Here is a 24,096-nt window from a genome sequence, read left to right on the forward strand (position 1 = left end):
TAAAAAATAAAAAGCCACTATACTCACCTCCCCTGGGGCTTCTGTGGTTCCCTTGCCAGTGTACATCTGGCTTCCTGTGATGATGTCTAATCACATGTGACCATTGACAGGATGCAGTGGTCACGTGGGATGGCACATCGTCACATAAGACCTGAAGTACCGGCGGGGGATCAGAGATGTTTTTCCATGAAACACCAGGGGAGGTGACTACATTGCTTTTTCTTTGGTTGTTTCCCTGTAGATTCTTATATAATTGCTGTGGAAATGTTCTGAAGCAATTGTGGAGAGGACCACAAGCATGTACAACTACCTATCCTATAGGAAGCTGCAGTCGGGTGTCAGGTGGGGTTTAAGAAGTGTGATGGGGGTCACCCGTTAACCATGACTGACCATATCATTTCCATCTAAAATGCTGTTGCTGTGATTTATTAATGAGGAGGCGTGAAATAATAAATCAGTGAGAGAGGCAGTCTCCTGTGCACAGAAAGAGAGGCAGTCTCCTATGCAGTGAGAGAGGCAGTCTCCTATGCAGAGAGAGAGAGGCAGTATCCTATGCAGAGAGAGAGAGAGTGGCAGCATCCTATGCAGAGAGAGAGAGAGGCAGTATCCTATGCAGAAAGAGGCAGTCTCCTGTGCAGTGAGAGAGGCAGTCTCCTGTGCAGTGAGAGAGGCAGTCTCCCGTGCAGTGAGAGAGGCAGTCTCCCGTGCAGAGAGAGAGACAGTCTCCCATGCAGAGAGAGAGAGAGAGGCAGTATCCTATGCAGAGAGTGGCAGCATCCTATGCAGAGAGAGAGAGAGAGGCAGTCTCCTGTGCACAGAGAGAGAGGCAGTCTCCTGTGCACAGAGAGAGAGGCAGTCTCCTGTGCACAGAGAGAGAGGCAGTCTCCTGTGCACAGAGAGAGAGGCAGTCTCCTGTGCACAGAGAGAGAGAGAGGCAGTCTCCTGTGCACAGAGAGAGAGGCAGTCTCCTGTGCACAGAGAGAGAGGCAGTCTCCTGTGCACAGAGAGAGAGGTAGTCTCCTGTGCACAGAGAGAGAGGCAGTCTCCTGTGCACAGAGAGAGAGGCAGTCTCTTGTGCAAAGAGAGAGAGAGAGGGGCAGTCTCCTGTGCACAGAAAGAGAGGCAGTCTCCTGTGCACAGAGAGAGAGGGGCAGTCTCCTGTGCACAGAGAGAGAGAGAGGCAGTCTCCTGTGCACAGAGAGAGAGGCAGTCTCCTGTGCACAGAAAGAGAGGCAGTCTCCTGTGCACAGAGAGAGAGAGAGGCAGTCTCCTGTGCACAGAGAGAGAGGGGCAGTCTCCTGTGCACAGAGAGAGAGGGGCAGTCTCCTGTGCACAGAGAGAGAGGCAGTCTCCTGTGCACAGAGAGAGAAAGGCAGTCTCCTGTGCACAGAGAGAGAGAGAGAGGCGGTCTCCTGTGCACAGAGAGAGAGGCAGTCTCCTGTGAACAGAGAGAGAGAGGCAGTATCCTGTGCACAGAGAGAGAGGCAGTATCCTGTGCACAGAGAGAGAGACAGTATCCTGTGCAGTGAGAGAGAGGTAATCTCCTGTGCACAGAGAGAGATGTAGTCTCCTGTGAACAGAGCGAGAGGCAGTCTCCTTTGCACAGAGAGAGAGGTGGTCTCCTGTGCAGCAGCTATACTTGCATGGTACACAATGGTGGTCACCCACAAAGGAAGAGGTGTGGTTGCTAGGCAACTTGAGGGGAGGAGTAAGCACATCTCTTGTATGAAGGATAAGTAATACTGGATAAATTGTGCTCATGCAGCTACTACATATAACAGAATACACAAGAAACGAGAACAATACCTGATAATGCATCAATATGTGCATAATGTAGTCATAGATCTCTCCTGCCAGTCGATTCTCTGGCCTCCATGGAAAGATAACAAACTGGATACCTAACAGCGGCACCAGTATTAGCGTAGCTCTTACGGCTTTCATATACATGTTGGACTCCGCGCGGTGAGTGTCCCGTAATTTTGTCACGAGAACGAGTACGATGTTCAGAAGAAAGAATAAGTTGACCTGAAAGGAGATGAATTCTGTGTCACTGCCTTTCTAAATACATTACTGGCCATGTCCCATGTCTTATTGCTGTTGCTGCAGTGGGTTATCATATTGGAAGTTTGTCCCTTCTACCGATAGCAATCAGCTTCTCCCTTTTTCCTGTGCCTGGTGGCCATTTTTAGATTAGACATCCTGAGCAACCATAGCCATATTGTCTCAGGAGCCTCACACCTCAGCCTAGGTATTGAGTCAGAAGAATTACTCTGAGATATTCCCCCACCATCACCACCGTTGCTCCAATACGAGTCTAATCAGTCCAACATCTCCATGACCTTTCATGATGGAGAACCGGAACTATGGATTCCCTTACTCCTCACATTGATTCATGCTCCTATTAATAATCATACTTTCCAACTTTTCACATTTGGGACCTGTTTGGGAGGAGACTGGGGCACATAAAGGTCCGCTGAAATTTTCTTTGGGCAGTAGCACACCCTTTTCATCAGGCCACAGCCACTTTGCCATATGCCATGCCCCTTTTTATGATGTGGCACAGCTGCATCTAGTGATTTCATATCTTGAGTGATTTGATGTCATGGAGGGCAGCTTTCGGGGAGAAGGTAGCACATCATGCACTGCCTGGGAGAGTTGGCAAGTATGACAGTAAAATCTCCTGATCATCCCCAGTACCAAATGTGGGCTTATGATTGGGCAAATAAGCATTCATAAGAAGTCAGCGATCAGCTGATAAATGAGTAAATGCTTAATGGTCGGATTATCTTTTAAGCTTGCTGGTTGGTATCACATCTCCCCATTTAATAGAGAGCATGCTGCCCACATGATGTAAACTGTATGAGGGATGAATGATCATAGTAACAATCATTGATCCCCCACTCAGCTGGAGTGAAGGCTCTTTAAATAAGTGCTGATCCATGTGTTATTTTGTCAATTTGCACCCGTTATTGCCCTGAATTAAAAGGACCCAATGGGCTTAGGTACCTCAGAGTCCACCCATGCAAATGTCCAAAGCTCTCCCACAATGTCTACGAGACTTTCGAAATAAGGGGAGACCTTCCAAAAGAATAGACAAGCCTTTTTGATAATATTTTCTATTTAGAATATGGGCACCTCTCCCCCTTCCTGTTGTCTCACTCCTTTGAACCTCTGCAAACAATAAATCAGATGTGTCCACCCTTAACTGATCTCCAGTTTAGTTAAGGATTTGTCATTAAAACCAGTTCAGTACAATATCACAATCTGTTAATTTAACTCAATTCACATCATAACCTCATTTAGCTCAGTTATTCAACCTCTGTGCTTCTCAAATTCCAGTTATCCATATTTCCTCCTTAATTAGTCCAGGGCTCAGTGGGGGTCTTCACAGTAATAGACCTTTATACACTACTACAATACACTCTTACTTTGAAATATACAGTGAGTCTGTGGAGGCGCCTGGATGTGAAAATGTCTATAGGAATGGAAAGAAGTGAAAGTCTGCCTGTCTGGTCTGTAGTCTGTATTTAGGGAGTCTGGGCCCTATATCACTTTAGGGGATCTCCTCGGGGAGCTCTTTTTAATTTAGGAGGTCAGAGTGTGTATTTGTTTAGGGAATCTTTTCTGGGATGTGTTTAGTTTAAGGGTCTGGTCTGGGGTCTCTATTAAAGGTGTAGTCGCATGAAAAATATTCTGCAGTTTCAAACCAGCATCTTGATCTGAATACTTTAATAATTGCATATAATTAAACATTTTGTATAGCCACTGAAATATATCTTTATATAACACTGTTGGTTCTTTTTTCTCTGTCCACCTCATTGAGGTGGACGCATATGCTCAGTTCCATCCGTCAACTGCCTCTTGAGCTGTGATAGGGAGAGGGATGCAGCAGAAATGACACACCCTCTGTGAAAGGACATGCCCCCTGAGCTGCCAGCTTGAATCCATCTAGCAAAGCAATGGGAGCAATTAATGGGGGATTAATATGGATCCATGTGAGGTATAGGGCTGGTTCTAGTTTTGTTAGAAAGCAAATATCATGTACTATATGATGGCTCATTTAATTTTTTTTACATTAAAGGGGTTATCCCATGAATAATGTAAAACATAAAAATCAGACATCATATAGTACATGAAAATCTTTTTCTAATAAACCTAGAACCAGCCCTGTACCTCACATGGATCCAGAGATCTCCCCATCCATTGCTCGGCTAGATTTATATCAGGCTGGCAGCTCAATGGGAGTGTCTTTTCTGCTGCAGCTCAGGGGGCGTGTCCATGCTCTCCCTATCACAGCACAGGGGGCGTGTCCATGATCTCCCTATCACAGCTAAGGGGGGGGGCGTGTCCATGCTCTCCCTATCACAGCTCAGGAGGCAGTTGAAGGATGAAACTGAGCATGTGCGGCCTTCTCAGTGAGCATGTCAAAGAAATAAGAAAAAAAAACTGCAGGTGGCGCTATACAGATACATTTTATGGGATAGCTCAGTGGCTATACAAAATTTTCTATTACATGCAATTGCAAAAGTATTCAGATCCAGGTGCTTGTTTAAAAACTGTAGATTATTTTTCATGGGACAACCCCTTTAATCTTACGATAACCCCTTTAATTTAAAGGGTCCGAGCAGTCCTGGTTCGTTTAGGGGTTCTAGCATGGGGACTGTATATTTTAAAGGTCTGTCGTCTCTAGTAATTTAAATGCTCTGAGGTTCTTGTTAGTATAAGGTGTCCGGTCTGCAGTTTATTTTAGTTTAGGGGATCTAGTCAGGGGTCTGTATTCATTTTAACCTGTGATGAAAGAAGTAATTGCTGTAATTTGTGATTCAAATGTTGTAGGTTGGGGGAAAGGGGGAAAATATTGCGCAGCATGAAACTAAATGCGGCAATTTTCATAATGTCTTTTGATGTCTCTTCTCAAAAGTAAACAAGTAAGTGGAGATTGTTGTACAGTCTACTACTTACTGTAGCTATAGAGTCAAGCAGCTGCTGAAAGGGGCCACATTTTTACATTGTAATGGTCTTCCCCAGTCTCTAAGTATACCTCTTTGTGAAAAGCTACAGGATACTTATCTTGATCATTCAGTCTTCAGTACAGGACCCCTCTACTTGTTGTGTATGGCCCTTTAAGAGGTCCTTTTGTTATGGATCTCGATTATGTTTTCTGTTACATATGTATCTATTTTCCACAGTGAATGTTTCCATTTCTGTTCTGCTGGAATCCTGCCTTCCAGAAATAACTACCGTATGTACTCCCTGTGAATGTGTTAATAATCAGCACATGGGCAACACCCTCATCATCCATTGGCTGCTTCCCTGAGCCCTAAGGCTACTTTCACACTTGCGGCAGAGAGATCCGGCAAGCAGTTCCGTCGCCGGAACTGCCTGCCGGATCAGGCAAACTGTATGCTAACTGATGGCATTAGTAAGACTGATCAGGATCCTGATCAGTCTTAAAAATGCCTGATCAGTCGAAAAAATGCATTGAAATGCCGGATCCGTCTTTCCGGTGTCATCCGGCAAAAACGGATCCGGCATTTATTTTTTCACCTTTTTTTCAGTCTGCGCATGCGCATACCGGAAGGACGGATCCGGCATTCCGGTATTATGAATGCCGGATCCGGCACTAATACATTCCTATGGGAAAAAATGCCGGATCCGGCATTCAGGCAAGTCTTCAGTTTTTTTAGCCGGAGATAAAACCGTAGCATGCTACGGTTTTATCTTTTGCCTGATCAGTCAAAATGACTGAACTGAAGACGTCCTGATGCAAACTGAACGGATTACTCTCCATTCAGAATGCATGGGGATAAAACTAATCAGTTCTTTTCCGATATAGAGCCCCTGTGACGGAACTCTATGCCGGAAAAGAACAACGCAAGTGTGAAAGTAGCCTAAACTACTTTTCCATCACTCTTTGAAGTCAAATGAGAAAATAGCTGCAATGTATCAGTGGAGAGAAGCCTATGTCATACCAGGATCCTGAATCACATTACTCCCTAGGTTATGTAACTCTAATTAAGGCCTCTTTCACACTACCGTATGGCTATTTCAGTGTTTTGCGGTCCGTTTTTCACAGATCCGTTGTTCCGTTTTTTTGTTTCCCTTGTGTTTTTCTGTTCTGTTTTTCTGTATGGCATATACAGTATACAGTACTTACTTAGAAAAAATTGGGCTAGGCATAACATTTTCAATAGATGGTTCCGCAAAAACTGAACGGATACGGAAGACATACTGATGCATTTCCGTATGTGTTCAGTTTTTTTTTTTTTGCGGACCCATTGAATGGAGCCACGGAACGTGATTTGCAGGCAATAATAGGACATGTTCTATCTTTTAACGGAATGGAAAAGCGGAAATACGGAAACGGAATGCATACGGAGTACATGAAATGAATGGTTCTGTATACGGACCGTATACGAACGCAAAAAACGGCCCGCAAAACGAAAAAAAAAACGGTGGTGTGAAAGAGGCCTAAGGCCTCATGCACACGACTGTTTTTTCACTGTCAGTGATTTGGCTTCAGTGGTCCGTGTCCGATTTTGCTTCAGTTGTGTTTCCTTGAGTCTTCCTTTTTTTTTGTCTGACAGGGGAAAAAAAAGGAAGGTTAATGAAAAGTGTAATTTTATTGCACCAAGGTCTTGTAGAAAAAAACGGACGCGGACACGGATGACATACCAGTTGTGCATCAGTTTTTTTGACGGATCCATTGACTTGAATGGGTCCGTCCTCCGTTTTCCACTGACAAGAATAGGACAGGTTATATTTTTTTGACGGACTGGAATCACGGATCACGGACGCGGAGAAAAAACGGAGGACTATCAGTTTTTTTTCACAGCTCCATAGAAATGAATGGGACCCCCGCTAAACTGTGAAAAATGATGGAACGGACGCGGATGCACACAACGGTCGTGTGCATGAGGCCTAAAGCTGAGATATTTTCTTAAAGAGGACCTGTCACTGTTTATTTTTTTAACTAAGTACCTCTATATGGAGAGTACCCTGCGCTGATGCTGCAGGAATTTTTTTTTATTTTTTTTTGGACACCCCTCGGTTGCCAAGTGTGATCCCCTGAAGGTACAGGGAGGAGGTGACATCACAAGAACAGGCTATGTAAGAGAGTATAGTACTTGTCTCCCATTATTGGGCAATTAGGCCATTTGGCCCCAGCTCAGGCTCCAGGGACCAGGTACAATTGCATGAAACAATGTATATAAAACTTGGTATAACAAGGTACTGTTTGGGTATCTGGTCACTCTGCTATGCCTCAATTCTGAAACAGAGAGAAAAGAGACATGAAAATCAGTCTTCCCTCCAAAAGAAAAAAGAAGACTGATTGCCTTTTTGTCAGAGCTGAGCAGAGTATTGGCTTGGCTGCCTGAGAGGCCTTGGTTGGGGTCTGGGGGATACTATTTATTCTTATGGAGAGCTCCAAGTACATGTGAGGAGTACTGTAGTCCAGACAATGCTCCTCTGGGTTTCTGGGAAAAATATATGAAAATTAGCACTTCTTGGCTTTGCTTTCTTAAATAAAGCTAATTTGCATATCTTTAGTGTTATAGGATATGCAAGTGTGTCTCTCTTTCTTTCTTTCTTTCTTTCTTTCTTTCTCTCTGTGATTTTCCAGAATAAATGTCAAGAAATTCGGGTTCATTAAAATAATTAATCTCTATTGCTCATCCTAATTACGCAGAGCATCTCAGAATTACTTTATTTTAACCCTGACTTCACAAGTCCATAGATTTATGTGCTATTTGTGAAGGCCCTTTGTTTGCTACTTGAATCTCACCAAGATAAGTCCTGACTATATGATTGCCATTATTATATATACTGTTCCAGCCTTGAATTCAGTTATTAATTATTGGTTTTGGCACCATCTTTTGGAATATCTGTCTATTTGCAGTCAACTGATGGTAGTAGAGACTATTCTGGGAATGCCGCTTAGGTGTTCCTTTTAGGAAATGGCATGCCCCTGTAAGGGGGTTTCAAAGAGAAGTCCTCTAAATCTCAGATTGATACATTTTTCTAACACCTTTCAAGCCACTTTGACTCAGGCCTAAACTAGAGGTTGAGATCCTCCAGCTTGATGTACAGTCCACTAAAAACTGGCCAGAGTAATAGTGTAATAGTCATAAAATATATAATACACTACAAATGATGCTGCTGATCTTGCATAATTCCAGATATTATCGGGGGTAGGATTAATGGTATTTTTGCACTTTTACCTAAACACAAGTCTCTTACCAATAGTGCCGCCAAGATTGGCCCATGGACAATGTATAATAGATGTGTCTCCACACTCATCCAACAACTGGAAGAAAACAGAAAGCTTAGACTTTGGTGGCAAATGGGAATACAAAGAAGGCAAACGGGTCTTACAATTAAAGGGGTTCTTCACTTTCAACAATCCCTACTTTTCTGAATGGTCTCTTGGCAAAATGGTGATTGGAAAGTGTTTCTCTGTGGGATCCTCAGTGATCAGCTCTAAGGCCTCTTTCACACGGGCGTTGCGGGAAAAGGTGCAGGTGCGTTGCGGGAACATGAGCAATTTTTCCGCGCGAGTGCAAAACATTGTAATGCGTTTTGCACTCGCGTGAGAAAAATCGCGCATGTTTGGTACCCAAACCCGAACTTTTTCACAGAAGTTCGGGCTTGGGATCGGTGTTCTGTAGATTGAATTATTTTCCCTTATAACATGGTTGGAGGGGTTAAAAAAATAAATAAAATTTAACTCACCTTAATCCACTTGATCGCGCAGCCCGGCTTCTCTTCTGTCTTCTTTTTTGCTGTGTGCAGGAAAAGGACCTGTGGTGACGTCACTCCGGTCATCACATGGTCTATCACATGATCCCTCACCATGGTAAAAGATCATGTGACGGACCATGTGATGACCAGAGTGACGTCACCACATGTCCTTTTCCTGCACACAGCAAAAAAGAAGACAGAAGAGAAGCCGGGCTGCGCGATCAAGTGGATTAAGGTGAGTTATATTATTTTATTTATTTTTTTAACCCCTCCAGCGCTATTGTACGATGCATTCTGTATTCAGAATGCTATTATTTTCCCTTATAACCATGTTATAAGGGAAAATAATAATGATCGGGTCCCCATCCCGATCGTCTCCTAGCAACCGTGCGTGAAAATCGCACCGCATCCTCACTTGCTTGCGGATGCTTGCGATTTTCACGCAACCCCATTCATTTCTATGGGGCCTGCGTTACATGAAAAACGCACAAAGAGGAGCATGCTATGATTTTCAAGCAACGCACAAGTGATGCGTGACAATCACCGCTCGTGTGCACAGCCCCATAGAAATGAATGGGTCAGGATTCAGTATTCGCATCCGCGCGGAATACTCGCCCGTGTGAAAGGGGCCTAAGTGTTCAATTTCCCTGCAGCGACACCACAGGTGAAACTAGGCATTACACAGGTCTCTTTCACATGAATAGGGTGTCTGTGTAATGCAGGACAGGGCAGGTCCTCTAAAGCAAGAGACGCTCTTTGTAAGGACTCTCTGCTCAGCCCAAGAGATGAAGATCCTGACCAGAGGATCCCTCTTTATTAATCCCTAAAAAGGTTTATAAAAAAGTTTTTTTTTTCAAAAATAGACAACCCATTTAATATAACTAGCTCTATGATACCAGTAGTCTCTGAAGTAACACAAAACCTGCCACAATTAAAATATATTGGGAGATAAGATTCAGCACTGAAATGTGGACCTAAAGAGACAACAAAAGAGGTGGATGTAAAATATAGGAATATATTAGACATCACATTCCACATCTAACCCGGGCTGTGTGAGTATTAAAAATAACATAAGAAAAAAAAAAAGTAATTCAAAATTAAGTAAGTACAACAAAAAATAATCCATTACGGTACTTACTTGTCATTGAAATATTTTGTTCTTGCAAAGGCATGAATCGATGTAGGCACTAACGGAAACCCTGAAAAACAGGAATATGCATGGTGGAATTACAAAAGGATTCCCTTAAGAGCTGGTTCACACCTGAGCGTTTTACAGCGCGTTCCTACGCGCTGTAAAACGCTCAACAGGCAAGAACCAATGATTCCCTATGGGAATGGTTCTCACCTGAGCGTTTTACAGCGCGTACGAACGCGCTGTAAAAGGCCCCAAGAAGTACAGGAGCTTCTTTGGGGCGTAGTGTCGCGCGTTCCCGTACATAGACTTCCGGGAACGCGCGACAATGGGCGTTTGCTTGTTTGCCGACCGGGTAAGTAAACGCCCGAAATAATCGCGCATACAGAGCGCTCGTTCAGTACGCTTAGGTGTGAACCCAGCGTAAAGGGGTGCACCCCCGCGGATGAGCTTTTCTGCAGTAGCTCTGATGTCCACTTCAATGGCAGGAACAATCTCTGTGCACTGCACAATGGATGGAGCTGTGTAGTTCCGTCCTGGACTTCAGCCACCGGAGCCACTGCAGAGCAGCTGATCGGCAGAGGTGCGGGGTGTTGGATCCCTGCCGTTCAGATAGTGATGGCCTATCTTGAGGAGATAAAGGCTGGACAACCCTTTTAAAGACTGGAGCTGCCACGAGCTAATTGTCCAAGATCTGAGTAACACTATACAGTGCCTAAATTGTAGTTCCTCACAGTGCTCAAAAATACCAGGGTACAACAGTTTTATACATAATACAATATAATAACATCGCTATACATTAGAGAAATAATACAGCTATGCAATTACTATAAGGATTCGTAGCAGCCTTAGTTTCTAGAGCATCGGTGCTACCACCTTCGGCAGGATCGTACGCTTGTAAGTCCAGCCCCATAGTATTATATGGTGGCCATGTAAGGCTACTTTCACACTTGCGTTGTTGTTTCCGGTATTGAGATCTGGCAGAGGATCTCAATACCAGTAAAAAACGTTTCCGTTTAGTCCTCATGCATTCTGAATGGAAAGAGATCCGTTCAGGATGTCTTCGGTTTCCGGCAGCATTCCGTTTTGCGACTGGTAATAAAAATGAAAAAAAAAAAAAAGGGATCCCGCGCTGAAAACAATATACAGTTACAAGAAAAAGTATGTGAACCCTTTGGAATTATATGGATTTCTGCACAAATTGGTCATAAAATATGATCTGATCTTCATCTAAGTCACAACAATAGACAATCACAGTCTGCTTAATCTAATAACACACAAAGAATTTAATGTTACCATGTGTTTATTGAACACACCATGTAAACATTCACAGTGCAGGTGGAAAAAGTATGTGAACCCTTGGATTTAATAACTGGTTGTACCTCCTTTGGCAGCAATAACTTCAACCAAACGTTTCCTGTAGTTGCAGATCAGACGTGCACAACGGTCAGGAGTAATTCTTCACCATTCCTCTTTACAGAACTGTTTCAGTTCAGCAATATTCTTGGGATGTCTGGTGTGAATCGCTTTCTTGAGGTCATGCCACAGCATCTCAATCGGGTTGAGGTCAGGACTCTGACTGGGCCACTCCAGAAGGTGCATTTTCTTCTGTTTAAAAGATAACTGTCCAAAAATTTTTTTTGTAGCATAGGATGTGGCTGATTAATATCACCTCGGTGCCCCTGTTTAAACTTTTAACTGTGTATTCATTAACTCAAAATTTCTGCATTTTTGTTCCCTCTCCTGGCTATTTATACCTGCGCTGAAAAATCCCGTTGCTATGTGTCCTCCATCTCCCTGTTTCCTCATAGAGAAGACGGAGGACGTACAAGCAGGCATTGCTTGCGTGCTCCCTTTAGATCCTGTGCAGCCAGGGCTTGAAGTTAAAATATACCATCGGATTGGAAAAAACTACGATCCGATGGTATATTTTAAACCCGAGGCGTTCCCATGGTGATGGGGATGCACCTCTGACAGGGCGCTTCCACCCGCGGCACCCGAGGGGTTAATTGGGCGGACGGCAGCTCCCTGTCAGAGGTCGGGTGCCTTCTACAATGTTTACATTGGTGGGCAGTGCGCCCCCCCCCGTATTAAAATCATTGGTGGGCAGTGCGCCCCCCCCCTCCTCACTGACAGGCCGTTAGAGCATATAAAGTGACATATATTCTTCTATTGGTCTTAATATGCTTAATTAAACTAAACCATTATCACCCCTCGCTGCCTTTCCTTTACTTATAAAAAGTGTTTTTATCAATATGCAAATTACCTTACTTTGCGCCCAAGGGGCTGTCCCTCATTCAGCTGTGTGTCCAGCCGCGCCCCAACTGCCCTTTCCTAGTGCCGCCCAGCTCATTAGTATTCACTGCACTGGGCGGCTTTTTTTTCTCCCGATGCAGTGAAATCCCGCGCATGCCCAGTACTATCTTCTACTGGAGCTAGAGGGTGCCGGGGACCTTATCCGGCGCAGGCACGGAGCGACAAGATGAGGCTGATGCCAGGAAGATAGTACTGGGCATGCGCGGGATTTCACCGCGTCGGGAGAAAAAATTACTGGGGAGGAGGGGGGGCACACTGCCCACCAATGATTTTAATACTAGGGGGGGGGCGCACTGCCCACCAATGTAAACATTGTAGAAGGCACCCGACCTCTGACAGGGAGCTGCCGTCGCGTAAATAACCCCTCGGGTGCCGAGGATGGCAGCGCCCTGTCAGAGGTGCGTCCCCATCACCATGGGAACTCCACCGGGTTAGAATATACCATCAGATCGGAGTGTATGTGATGGAAGGAGGAGGGGGGCGTGTTTAAGTGGGGAGAGCTCCGATTGGTTGAGGTGCAGAAGCTCGTTCATGAGAGGAGCTGAATGCATTGTGGGTAGTGAGGGCAGGCTGGCTTAGTCTCAGGGTGAGGGCATCGGCAGCCATCATCTTAACAAGAGAGTGAGATTGTAGTTTTGTGCAGACTGGTTGCTAAGGGCTGAATCTTATTAAATATGGGGTAAGTCAGTCTAATAGTTATTGATTCGGGAATATCCTGTTATTAGTAACGGAGAGGGGGGGGGGGTTGCCTTTATGTAAAGTCCTGTCTAAAGCCCACACTCCGTGAAGATATAAGTGAGGGACATGAACATGTGGAGTCACTGTGGGTAGAGATACATGGAGCTAAAAACAATAATAAATTACTAATAGGAGTTTACTATAAACCACCTAATATACCAGAGTCCACAGAAAATCTACTACTAAACGAGACAGACGAGGCGGCAAATCATAATGAGGTGGTTATTATGGGGGACTTCAACTACCCAGATATAGACTGGGAAACTGAATCTTGTACATCTCATAAAGGAAACAGGTTCTTGGCAATAACTAAAGACAATTATCTCTCCCAACTGGTTCAGGACCCGACTAGAGGGACGGCCATACTGGACTTAGTATTAACCAATAGGCCTGACAGAACAACAGACGTGCAGGTTGGGGGACACCTGGGAAATAGTGACCATAAAGTAATAACCTTCCAATTATCATTCAAAAGAGCGTTTCTACAGGGAGGAACAAAAATACCAAACTTCAAAAAAGCTAAATTTAGCCAACTAAGAGAGGCCATAGGCCTAACTAAATGGGATAAAGTCCTCACAAATAAAAATACAGCCACAAAATGGGATATCTTTAAAAACATCCTAAAAGCTCATTGTGAGAGGTACATACCGTATGGGAATAAAAGGTTAAGGAACAAAAAGAAACCAATGTGGATAAATAGAACTCTAAAGAAAGCAATAAATGACAAAAAGAAAGCCTATAAATCACTAAAACAGGAGGGTAGCACGGAAGCACTGAAAAACTATAAGGAAAAAAATAGAACATGTAAAAAACAAATAAGAGCGGCCAAACTACTGTAGAGACCGAGAGATTAATTGCCAAAGAGAGTAAAACTAACCCTAAAATGTTCTTCAATTATATAAATGTTAAAAAGTATAAATCTGAAGGTGTCGGCCCTTTACAGAGTAATGAGGGGGGAGTCGCAGAGAGCGACGAGGAGAAAGCAAAGCTGTTAAATATTTTTTTCTCCAATGTATTTACTGAGGAAAATAAACTGTCAGATGACATGCAGAATGTACAACAGCGACTTAAAAAGATTAAAATAGACAAATCGCCAGGACCGGATGGCATACACCCCCGTATCCTAAGGGAATGAAGTAATGTCATAGCCAGACCCTTATTTCTGATATTTGCGGACTCTATACTGACAGGGAATGTCCCACAGGATTGGCGCATAGCAAATGTGGTGCCAATATTCAAAAAGGGTCCAAAAACAGAGCCTGGAAACTATAGGCCGGTAAGTTTAACATCTGTTGTGGGTAAACTGTTTGAAGGTTTTCTGAGAGATGCTATGTTAGAGCATCTCAACGGAAATAAGCCAATAACGCCATATCATCATGGCTTCATGAGGGATCGGTCATGCCAAACTAATTTAATCAGTTTCTATGAGGAGGTAAGTTCTAGACTTGACAGCGGTGAATCAATGGATGTCGTATATCTGGACTTCTCCAAAGCATTTGACACTGTACCACATAAAAGGTTAGTATATAAAATGAGAATGCTCGGACTGGGAGAAAACGTCTGTATGTGGGTAAGTAACTGGCTCAACGATAGAAAACAGAGGGTGGTTATTAATGGTACACACTCAGATTGGGTCACTGTCACTGGTGGAGTACTTCAGGGGTCAGTATTGGGCCCTATTCTCTTCAATATATTTATTAATGATCTTGTAGAAGGCTTGCATAGTAAAGTATCAATTTTCGCAGATGACACTAAACTGTGTAAAGTAATTTACATTGAAGAGGACAGTATACTGTATATATACTACAGAGGACAGTATACTGTATATATACTACAGAGGACAGTATACTGTATATATACTACAGAGGACAGTATACTGTATATATACTACAGAGGACAGTATACTGTATACATACTACAGAGGACAGTATACTGTATATATACTACAGAGGACAGTATACTGCTACAGATGGATCTGGATAGATTGCAGGCTTGGGCAGAGAAGTGGCAGATGAGGTTTAACACTGACAAATGTAAAGTTATGCACATGGGAAGGAATAATGCAAGTCACCCGTACATGGTAAAAGACTCGGTAACACTGACATGGAAAAGGATCTAGGAATTTTAATAAACAGCAAACTAAGCTGCAAAAACCAGTGTCAGGCAGCTGCTGCCAAGGACAATAAGATAATGGGTTGCATCAAAAGGGGCATAGATGCCCGTGATAAGAACATAGTCCTACCACTTTACAAATCGCTAGTCAGACCACACATGGAGTACTGTGTACAGTTCTGGGCTCCTGTAAACAAGGCAGACATAGCAGAGCTGGAGAGGGTCCAGAGGAGGGCAACTAAAGTAATAACTGGAATGGGGCAACTACAGTACCCTGAAAGATTATCAAAATTAGGGTTATTCACTTGAGAAAAAAGACGACTGAGGGGAGATCTAATTACTATGTATAAATATATCAGGGGTCAGTACAGAGATCTATCCCATCATCTATTTATCCCCAGGACTGTGACTGTGACGAGGGGACATCCTCTGCGTCTGGAGGAAAGAAGGTTTGTACACAAACATAGAAGAGGATTCTTTACGGTAAGAGCAGTGAGACTATGGAGCTCTCTGCCTGAGGAGGTGGTGATGGTGAGTACAATAAAGGAATTCAAGAGGGGCCTGGATGTATTTCTGGAGTGTAATAATATTACAGGCTATAGCTACTAGAGGGGGGTCGTTGATCCAGGGAGTTATTCTGATTGCCTGATTGGAGTCGGGAAGGAATTTTTTATTCCCCTAAAGTGAGGAAAATTGGCTTCTACCTCACAGTTTTTTTGTTTGCCTTCCTCTGGATCAACTTGCAGGATGACAGGCCGAACTGGATGGACAGATGTATTTTTTCGGCCTTATGTACTATGTTACTATGTTACTATATCTGAGAATTTTAATTTTGGTCTAAATGTGACAGTTATCCTTTAAGCCATTCGGTTGTTGATTTACTTCTATGCTTTGGGTCGTTGTCCTGTTGTAACACCCATCTTCTGTTGAGCTTCAGCTGGTGGACAGATGGCCTTAAGTCCTCCTGCAAAATGTCTTGATAAACTTGGGAATTCATTTTTCCTTCGATGATAGCAATCCATCCAGGCCCTGAGGCAGCAAAGTAGCCCCAAACCATGATGCCCCCACCACCATACTTCACAGTTGGGATGAGGTTTTGATGTTGATGTGCTGTGCCTCTTTTTCTCCACACATAGTGTTGTGTGTTTCTTCCAAACAACTCAACTTTGGTTTCATCTGTCCACAGAATATTTTGCCAGTACTGCTGTGGAACATCCAGGTGCTCTTGTGCAAACTGTAAACGTGCAGCAATGTTTTTTTTTGGACAGCAGTAGCTTCCTCTGTGGTATCCTCCCATGAAATCCATTCTTGTGAAAAGCAAACCCAGAACTGGTGTGTGTTTTTTATAGTGCAATACAGCTGTAACCAACACCTCCAATCTCATCTCATTGATTGGACTCCAGTTGGCTGACACCTCACTCCAATTAGCTCTTGGAGATGTCATTAGTCTAGGGGTTCACATACTTTTTCCACCTGCACTGTGAATGTTTACATGGTGTGTTTAATAAAAACATGGTAACATTTAATTATTTGTGTGTTATTAGTTTAAGCAGACTGTGATTGTCTATTGTTGTGACTTAGATGAAGATCAGATCACATTTTATGACCAATTTGTGCAGAAATCCATATCATTCCAAAGGGTTCGCATACTTTTTCTTGCAACTGTAAGTCAATGGTGATGGATCAATTTTTTAGGAGCCTAAAAAACCGGATCCGTCACCCACTGACTTTAAATGTACTTAGTGACTAATCCGTTTTTTTCTGTTTTGATTTCACACAGCTGCATCCTAACAGAATGGATACATCCTGAAATCCATCCGTTTAATTCCAGTATTGAGATCCTCTGCCGGATGTCAGTACCGGAATTACCAACGCAAGTGTGAAAGTTGCCTAAGGGCTCATGCACACGGCCATAGCCGTTTTTGCAGTCCACAAATTGCGGATCCACAAAACACGAATACTGGACGTGTGCATTCTGCATTTTGCGCAACGGAACGGCCGCCCCCCTTATAGAACAGTCCTATCCTTGTCCGTAATGCGGACAAGAATAGGACATGTTCTATCATTCTCCAGACGGCATGGAATGAACGTGCGGATGTGGACAGCACACGGTGTGCTGTCCGCATCTTTTGCGGCCCTATTGAAATGAATCGGTCCGCATCCGACCTGCAAAAAATGCAGATCAGATGCGGACGAAAAATATGTTCGTGTGCATGAGTCCTAATACATGGATAGCCTGAATTTGCCCTTGAGTGGCTCACGGAGGTCAGGTCCTCTAGCGGACATGTCCATATGCCCGTACTGGAAATGGTTGAGGGTTATCTTCAAGACTATTTTTGACTTACCCCAGCCAAGGAGATAATACCAATGCAGATGCTGTTCTTCAGCAAACACGGCCACCACTATTAATGTGTGGAGATAGATCCCTTCACACAACATCCAGAAGTAGTTACATCCCATCATATACTGGTGGAAGAACTGCAGAACCTTGCAGCTAACCTGGAAGACAGACGTCAGAAATCAGACATTGAGGGAATTTAGGAATCTATCTGAGGTGCTCTGATTAAGAGGTGCAGGCTTCTTAAGAAATGTGGTGCATCTTTGAGGTGAAAAAGCATACAAATATATCACCACGAAATATGGTACTGTAAACGTGTCAGGCAGTCCCATCTCATTAAAGGGGGTTAGGCATGATTGATGCACAAAAACTGAAATCCAGACATCATATAATACATGACAAATTGACAATCACTAACAAACCTAGAACCAGACCTGTACCTCACACGGATCCAGAGATCTCCCAGTTCATTGCTCCAATTGCTCTGCTAACAATCTCCTCAGACTGGCCGCTCGGGAGTGTGTCCTTTATGCTGCAACTCTCTTCCTATCACAGTTCAAAAGGTGTGTCCTTCCTGGTGTAGCTCTCTACCTATCACAGCTCAAGGGGCAGGTCCTTTCTGCTGCAGCTCTCTCCCTATCACAGTTCAGGAGGTGTGTCCTTTCTGCAGTGTATTGACTATAATAGGATCCCTAGTTTTTGGTTGGGGAGGGGGGGGGAGGTGTCTGGTATTGTACTCGACAAAGCAGAGCAGGATGCTGCACTATTTTGTCTGGATTTTTATCTGACACAGAGGCCAATAAAGAGCCTCCAATGCAGATATGAACTAGCGATTAATTATTATTTTTTATATTATCCACAGTATCTGTCCCCAGTTACCAGTGATCTGTGTACACAGACTTGCAGAGAAGACACAGCACAAGAAGATTGCTTTCTTCCGGAAACCTTGCCATTCCTGTCAATGGTCTGTGTCTGATATTGCAGCTACAATACCACAATGTGAAGACAGATGTGTTGTTGTGGTTTTTGGATGAAAGCAGCCATGTTTTTCTAATCCTGTATAACCCCTTTAACCCCTTCAGGACCCTGCCATTTTTCACCTTAAGGACCAGGCTGTTTTTTTGGGAAATTTGACATGTGTCACTTTATGCGGCGATAACTTTAAAATGCTTTTACTTATCCAAGCTATTCTGAGACAGTTTTCTCATGACGCATTGTACTTCATGATAGTGGTAAATTTCAGTCAATATTTTTCATTTTTATTTAAAAAAAATACAAAATTTACAAAAAAAATAAAAAATTTGCAACTTTCCAAATTTCAATTTCTCTACTTTCAAAACAGATAGCGATACCTCATATAATAGTTTTCACCGATGCCAGCGTATGCAGCAGTGACTGCCAGGTCCGTGCCGCTGATCGGCGGGTGCAGCTCCACCACCCACCCGATCGGCCCGCCGTACATGTATTGCGTTGGTCCTTAAAGAGGACCTTTCACTAGTTTAAAAACTATATCAGTGGGCAGAGCGGCGGCCAGGGGTCCCTGCACTTACTAGTATGTCTGGGCGCCGCTCCGTTCGCCCGGTATAGGCTCCGGTGTCTGCAACTCCCTCTGTTGTACGGGGCGGAGTTTTTGTATTAGGGTTGTCCCTTGCTGCAGCGCTGGCCAATCGTAGCCTGGGAGTCCCAGGCTATGAGCTGTGCGCTATGATTGGCCAGCGCTGCAGCAAGGGACAACCCTAATACAAAAACTCCGCCCAGTACAACAGAGGGAGCTGCACACACCGGAGCCTATACCGGGTGAACGGAGCGGCGCCCAGACATACTAGTAAGTGCAGGGGGACCCCTGGGCGCCGCTCTGCCCACTGATATAGTTCGTTTTTAGTTTTTAAACTAGTGAAAGGTCCTCTTTAAGTCACGTCTACCAGCACCGTACATGTACAACGAGGGTCCTCTACCGGTTAGAATAAATTTGTCACCAGCGACCTCCCAATCCAGCTGTTTGCAAAGACACATAACTGTGGTCCACCTGATGTTTCTCTTTTGTTTCTCTTTTTGCTCTGTTCCCGAGTTATGATACTTTTTCTTAAAATCATAATTAGGACTTTGGTGCAATGAGGGCGTCAATATTGCTCTCCTTGCTCTGCTCTTGCCCATCCCTCGCTGCTTTGCCACTGCCTGGCCCTGTTAATCAAAGCAGCCAGGGATAGGCAGTCTGCTTCTTTACTGGAGGAACTTGGGCAAAACAATACAGGCAGTGCACTGAGCTGGCTTCTTCAGATTTCTCCCAGAAAGAAGAAGATTTCATACTAAAGAAAGGCCTGAGCTAGCTGTCCCCGCCCCCCCCCCCCCCCCCCTCTCTCTCTCTCTCTCTTTCTCTCTCTCTCTCTCTCTCTCTCAGAAGGTTGACTCCCTGGCCAAAGGCTGGTGGCACAGGGTCTGTGGCTCAGTTGTCCGGCTGCCTCTCTGGTCACAGGGCTGGTGACCCAGGATATGTGGCTTAATATACTTATCTCAGGATATTCTTCTGCTCACTCATGCAGTCTAGCAGAATCTCTCCTACTAAGCACTGGTCCCAATCTTCAGACAACTAAGGGCTCTGACTACTCTCCTTATATACAGTTTGTAGCTAAACTAGAACCTTCTAGTGATGGGGAAGGGAAGGGGGTGGAGAGAAGAATCACAGACTAAACAGAAGTATTGTTACAATTTCTGTCTGTCATAGACTTGGATACAGCTTTAATGCAAGTCTACGGGAATGACTAAGCAGTTTTTCCAGACAAAAAACAAGTCTTAAAACATAAACAAAAGAGCTAAACCAGACAGTCAGAAGGTCAGTGTGGCTGCCGCATTGCTGCCACTAGTGTGCCACTCAAGTTAGCTGGATGTGCATTAACCCTTTCCAAGAGTGCAGTGCTGCTATAGTGTGATAACAGTGCAAATTAACAGGATATATTAAAATAAACATATGTAGTGTCCCACTCCAGGTGGATGGGGACACTCCAAAATTGTCTGTGCCATCCTATGTCATTTTACACTATTTATTGTATTTATTGTATTTTCCTTTGTCACCTCTGCTAAATTCCCATTTCAGGCTGGTTCAATGCACTACACAAATTCACCTCTAGGTTTCACTTTTACACCATTTATATAGGTCGGCACACAGGATGATAGGGAAATTAGGAGTGAGTAAGGAGGAGAGGAGAGGAGACAGACTTGGCTCTGTCCTCCTGGGCCTTGCCCAGGGAGTGAAGCTACTTCAACCTTTGTAGTCCAGGACTAGGACTTATTGATCCTTTACTGTAATAACCCTTCTAGGGACCCTTCCAGGGACTAAGGGAATAATCGCTGTATCTTGTGCATCCTTTTCAAAGAATGGAGCAGAGAGTTTGCCTGCCATGAGGGAGACCGCCTTTGGGTTGCTGAATTACTGAAGCACTGAATATTGCTGAATATTTACTTACAGAGCATCCAAACTGTTATTGAAAGTAACGAGAGCCAGAACAGGAGCCAAGAACAAGTAAGATCACCACTTCTACACAGTTGTGGTAGAACCTACATACACCACCTCACTGAGCCTGTTATTGGAGTTTGATAAAGTGCTGCTACTGGATGATACTTATTGCAAGACTACAATTTGCAAGTAAAGTTTCTGTTTGGTTCAACTATTGCCTCTCTCATCATTCTACTCCATCTCCTAATTGCACCTTACGGTGCTATCGTCAGGAACAACACAGGGGCCCAGCCACCAAAGCACCTTAAATACCCATTACCATCAAAGACACCTCAACCACCATCTGGCTGGTTTTCCTGCAACAGAGAGTGCCCCGGAGGATTTAGTGCTGTCTTCGCCCCCACTGCAGGCCGGCCCAGGGGACAACCTAACGGTGAGTACTACCACCCTCACTCGGCACATCATCACTATTAGGCCTCTTTCACACGACCATTGTGTGCACCCGTGGCCGTTGTGCCGTTTTCCGTTTTTTTATGCGGACCCATTGACTTTCAATGGGTCCGTGGAAAAAACGGAAAATGCACCGTTTTGCAGCCGCATCCGAGATCCGTGTTTCCTGGCCGTGAAAAAAATATGAAATGTCCTATTTTTTTCACGGCCAACGGTTCACGGACCCATTCTAATCAATGGGTCCGTGAAAGAACACGGATGCACACAAGATTGGCATTCGTGTCCGTGATCCGTGGCCGTAGGTTACTTTTTATACAGACGGATCCGAAGATCTGTCTGCATAAAAGCTTTTTCATAGCTGAGTTTTCACTTTGTGAAAACTCAGAACCGACAGTATATTCTAACACAGAGGCGTCCCCATGGTGATGGGGACGCTTCTAGTTAGAATACACTACAATCTGTGTACAAGACTGCCCCCTGCTGCCTGGCAGCACCCGATCTCTTACAGGGGGCCGTGATCAGCACAATTAACCCCTTCAGGTGCGGCACCTGAAGGGGTTAATTGTACTATCATATCCCCCTGTAAGAGATCAGGGCTGCCAGGCAGCAGGGGGCAGACCCTCCCCCCCTCCCCAGTTTGAATATCATTGGTGGCCAGTGCGCCCCCCCCTCTATTGTAATAATAGGTTGGTGGCCAGTGCTGCCCCCCCCTCCCTCTATTGTAATTATTCGTTGGTGGCACAGTGTGCGCCCCCCCCTCCCTCCCTCTATTGTAATAATTTGTTGGTGGCACAGTGTGCGCCCCCCATCGGCCCCCCCTCCCTCTATAGCATTAACAACATTGGTGACCAGTGTGCGGCCTCCCATCTCCCCCCCCCCCATCATTGGTGGCAGCGGAGTTCCGATCGGAGTCCCAGTTTAATCGCTGGGGCTCCGATCGGTAACCATGGCAACCAGGATGCTACTACAGTCCTGGTTGCCATGGTTACTTAGCAATAGTACAATAGTAGAAGATTCATACTTACCTGCTGGTGGCTGCTGCGATGTTCATGTCCGGCCGGGAGCTCCACCTACTGGTAAGTGACAGGTCTGTGCGGCGCATTGCTAAATGAACTGTCACTTACCAGTAGGAGGAGCTCCCGGCCGGACACAGACATCGCAGCTCCCAGGTAAGTATGAATCTTTTACTATTGTACTATTGCTAGTACCCCGCTGCCACCAATGATCGGGGGGGGGGGGAGGCCGCACACTGGCCACCAATGTTGTTAATGCTATAGAGGGAGGGGGGGCCGATGGGGGGCGCACAATGCGCCACCAACGATTTATTACAATAGATGGAGGAAGGGGGGGGGGCGCACACTGTGCCACCAGCGAATTATTACAAAAGAGGGAGGAAGGGGGGGGGGGGTGCACACTGTGCCACCAACAAATTATTACAATAGAGGGAGGAAGGGGGGGGGGTGCACACTGTGCCACCAACGAATTATTACAATAGAGGGAGGAAGGGGGGGGGGCGCACACTGTGCCACCAACGAATTATTACAATAGAGGGAGGAAGGGGGGGGGGTGCACACTGTGCCACCAACGAATTATTACAATAGAGGGAGGAAGGGGGGGGGGGGCGCACACTGTGCCACCAACGAATTATTACAATAGAGGGAGGAAGGGGGGGGGGGCGCACACTGTGCCACCAACAAATTATTACAATAGAGGGAGGAAGGGGGGGGCGCACACTGTGCCACCAACGAATTATTACACTAGAGGGAGGAAGGGGGGGGGGGCGCACACTGTGCCACCAACGAATTATTACAATAGAGGGAGGAAGGGGGGGGGCCGCACTGGCCACCAATGATATTCAAACTGGGGAGGGGGGGGGGGTCTGCCCCCTGCTGCCTGGCAGCCCTGATCTCTTACAGGGTGATATGATAGTACAATTAACCCCTTCAGGTGCGGCACCTGAGGGGTTAATTGTGCTGATCACGGCCCCCTGTAAGAGATCGGATGCTGCTGGGCAGCAGGGGGCAGTCATGTACACAGTTTGTAGTATATTCTAACTAGAAGCGTCTAACTGGGAACGCCTCTGTGTTAGAATATACTGTCGGAAATGAGGTTTCACGATCTAACTCATATCCGACAGTATATTCTAACATAGAGGCGTTCCCATGGTGATGGGGACGCTTCAAGTGAAAATATACCATCGGATTGGAGAAAACTCCGATCCGATGGTATAAAAGGGACTCCAGACTTTACATTGAAAGTCAATAGGGACGGATCCGTTTGAAATGGCACCATATTGTGTCAACGTCAAACGGATCCGTCCCCATTGACTTGCATTGTAATTGAGGACGGATCCGTTTGGCTCCGCACGGCCAGGCGGACACCAAAACGACTGTTTTTTCATGTCCGTGGATCCTCCAAAAATCAAGGAAGACCCACGGACGAAAAAACGGTCACGGATCACGGAAAAACGGGACCCCGTTTTGCGGACCGTGAAAATATACTGTCGTGTGCAATAAGCCTTACGCTCACATAACACCCCTAGGGCGCGGGCGTTGCATATATAAATGCAGTTCAACAATAAAAAACTGTATACGTGTAAACAACAGCATAAAACACGGTGCAAGTTAAAACTCTTCAATGTACAATAAAGCAGTGAGTTAATGAGTTGGCATAGCAGCAATAAGGGCAAATATCCACAAATGTCAAAAGTACCCTTGCTCTAGGGCACTGCAACAGCATGGATTTCCTCCCATACTCTGAAAACATATTGACTTTAAAGGACATTTTCAGTGTGAAAAATTTGGTTGCAGTAGGCTT

At 44.9% G+C, this 24,096-nt stretch overlaps 1 protein-coding gene across 1 annotated transcript in view; it reads right to left on the reverse strand.

Annotated features, from left to right (window-relative positions):
- CALCR (calcitonin receptor) overlaps positions 1 to 24,096 on the reverse strand; it is a 366,429-nt gene that overhangs the window by 21,590 nt on the left and 320,743 nt on the right. Inside the window, exons 8-11 of the mRNA XM_040431198.1 lie at positions 17,386 to 17,539; positions 9,881 to 9,941; positions 8,242 to 8,308; positions 1,807 to 2,025 (exon numbers count right to left, since the gene is read on the reverse strand). Coding sequence (XP_040287132.1) covers positions 1,807 to 2,025; positions 8,242 to 8,308; positions 9,881 to 9,941; positions 17,386 to 17,539 — 501 coding nt within the window. The remainder of the gene's footprint in view (positions 1 to 1,806; positions 2,026 to 8,241; positions 8,309 to 9,880; positions 9,942 to 17,385; positions 17,540 to 24,096) is intronic.

The sequence above is a fragment of the Bufo bufo genome, chromosome 5, assembly GCF_905171765.1.
Source record: "Bufo bufo chromosome 5, aBufBuf1.1, whole genome shotgun sequence".
Classification (NCBI taxonomy): domain Eukaryota; kingdom Metazoa; phylum Chordata; class Amphibia; order Anura; family Bufonidae; genus Bufo; species Bufo bufo.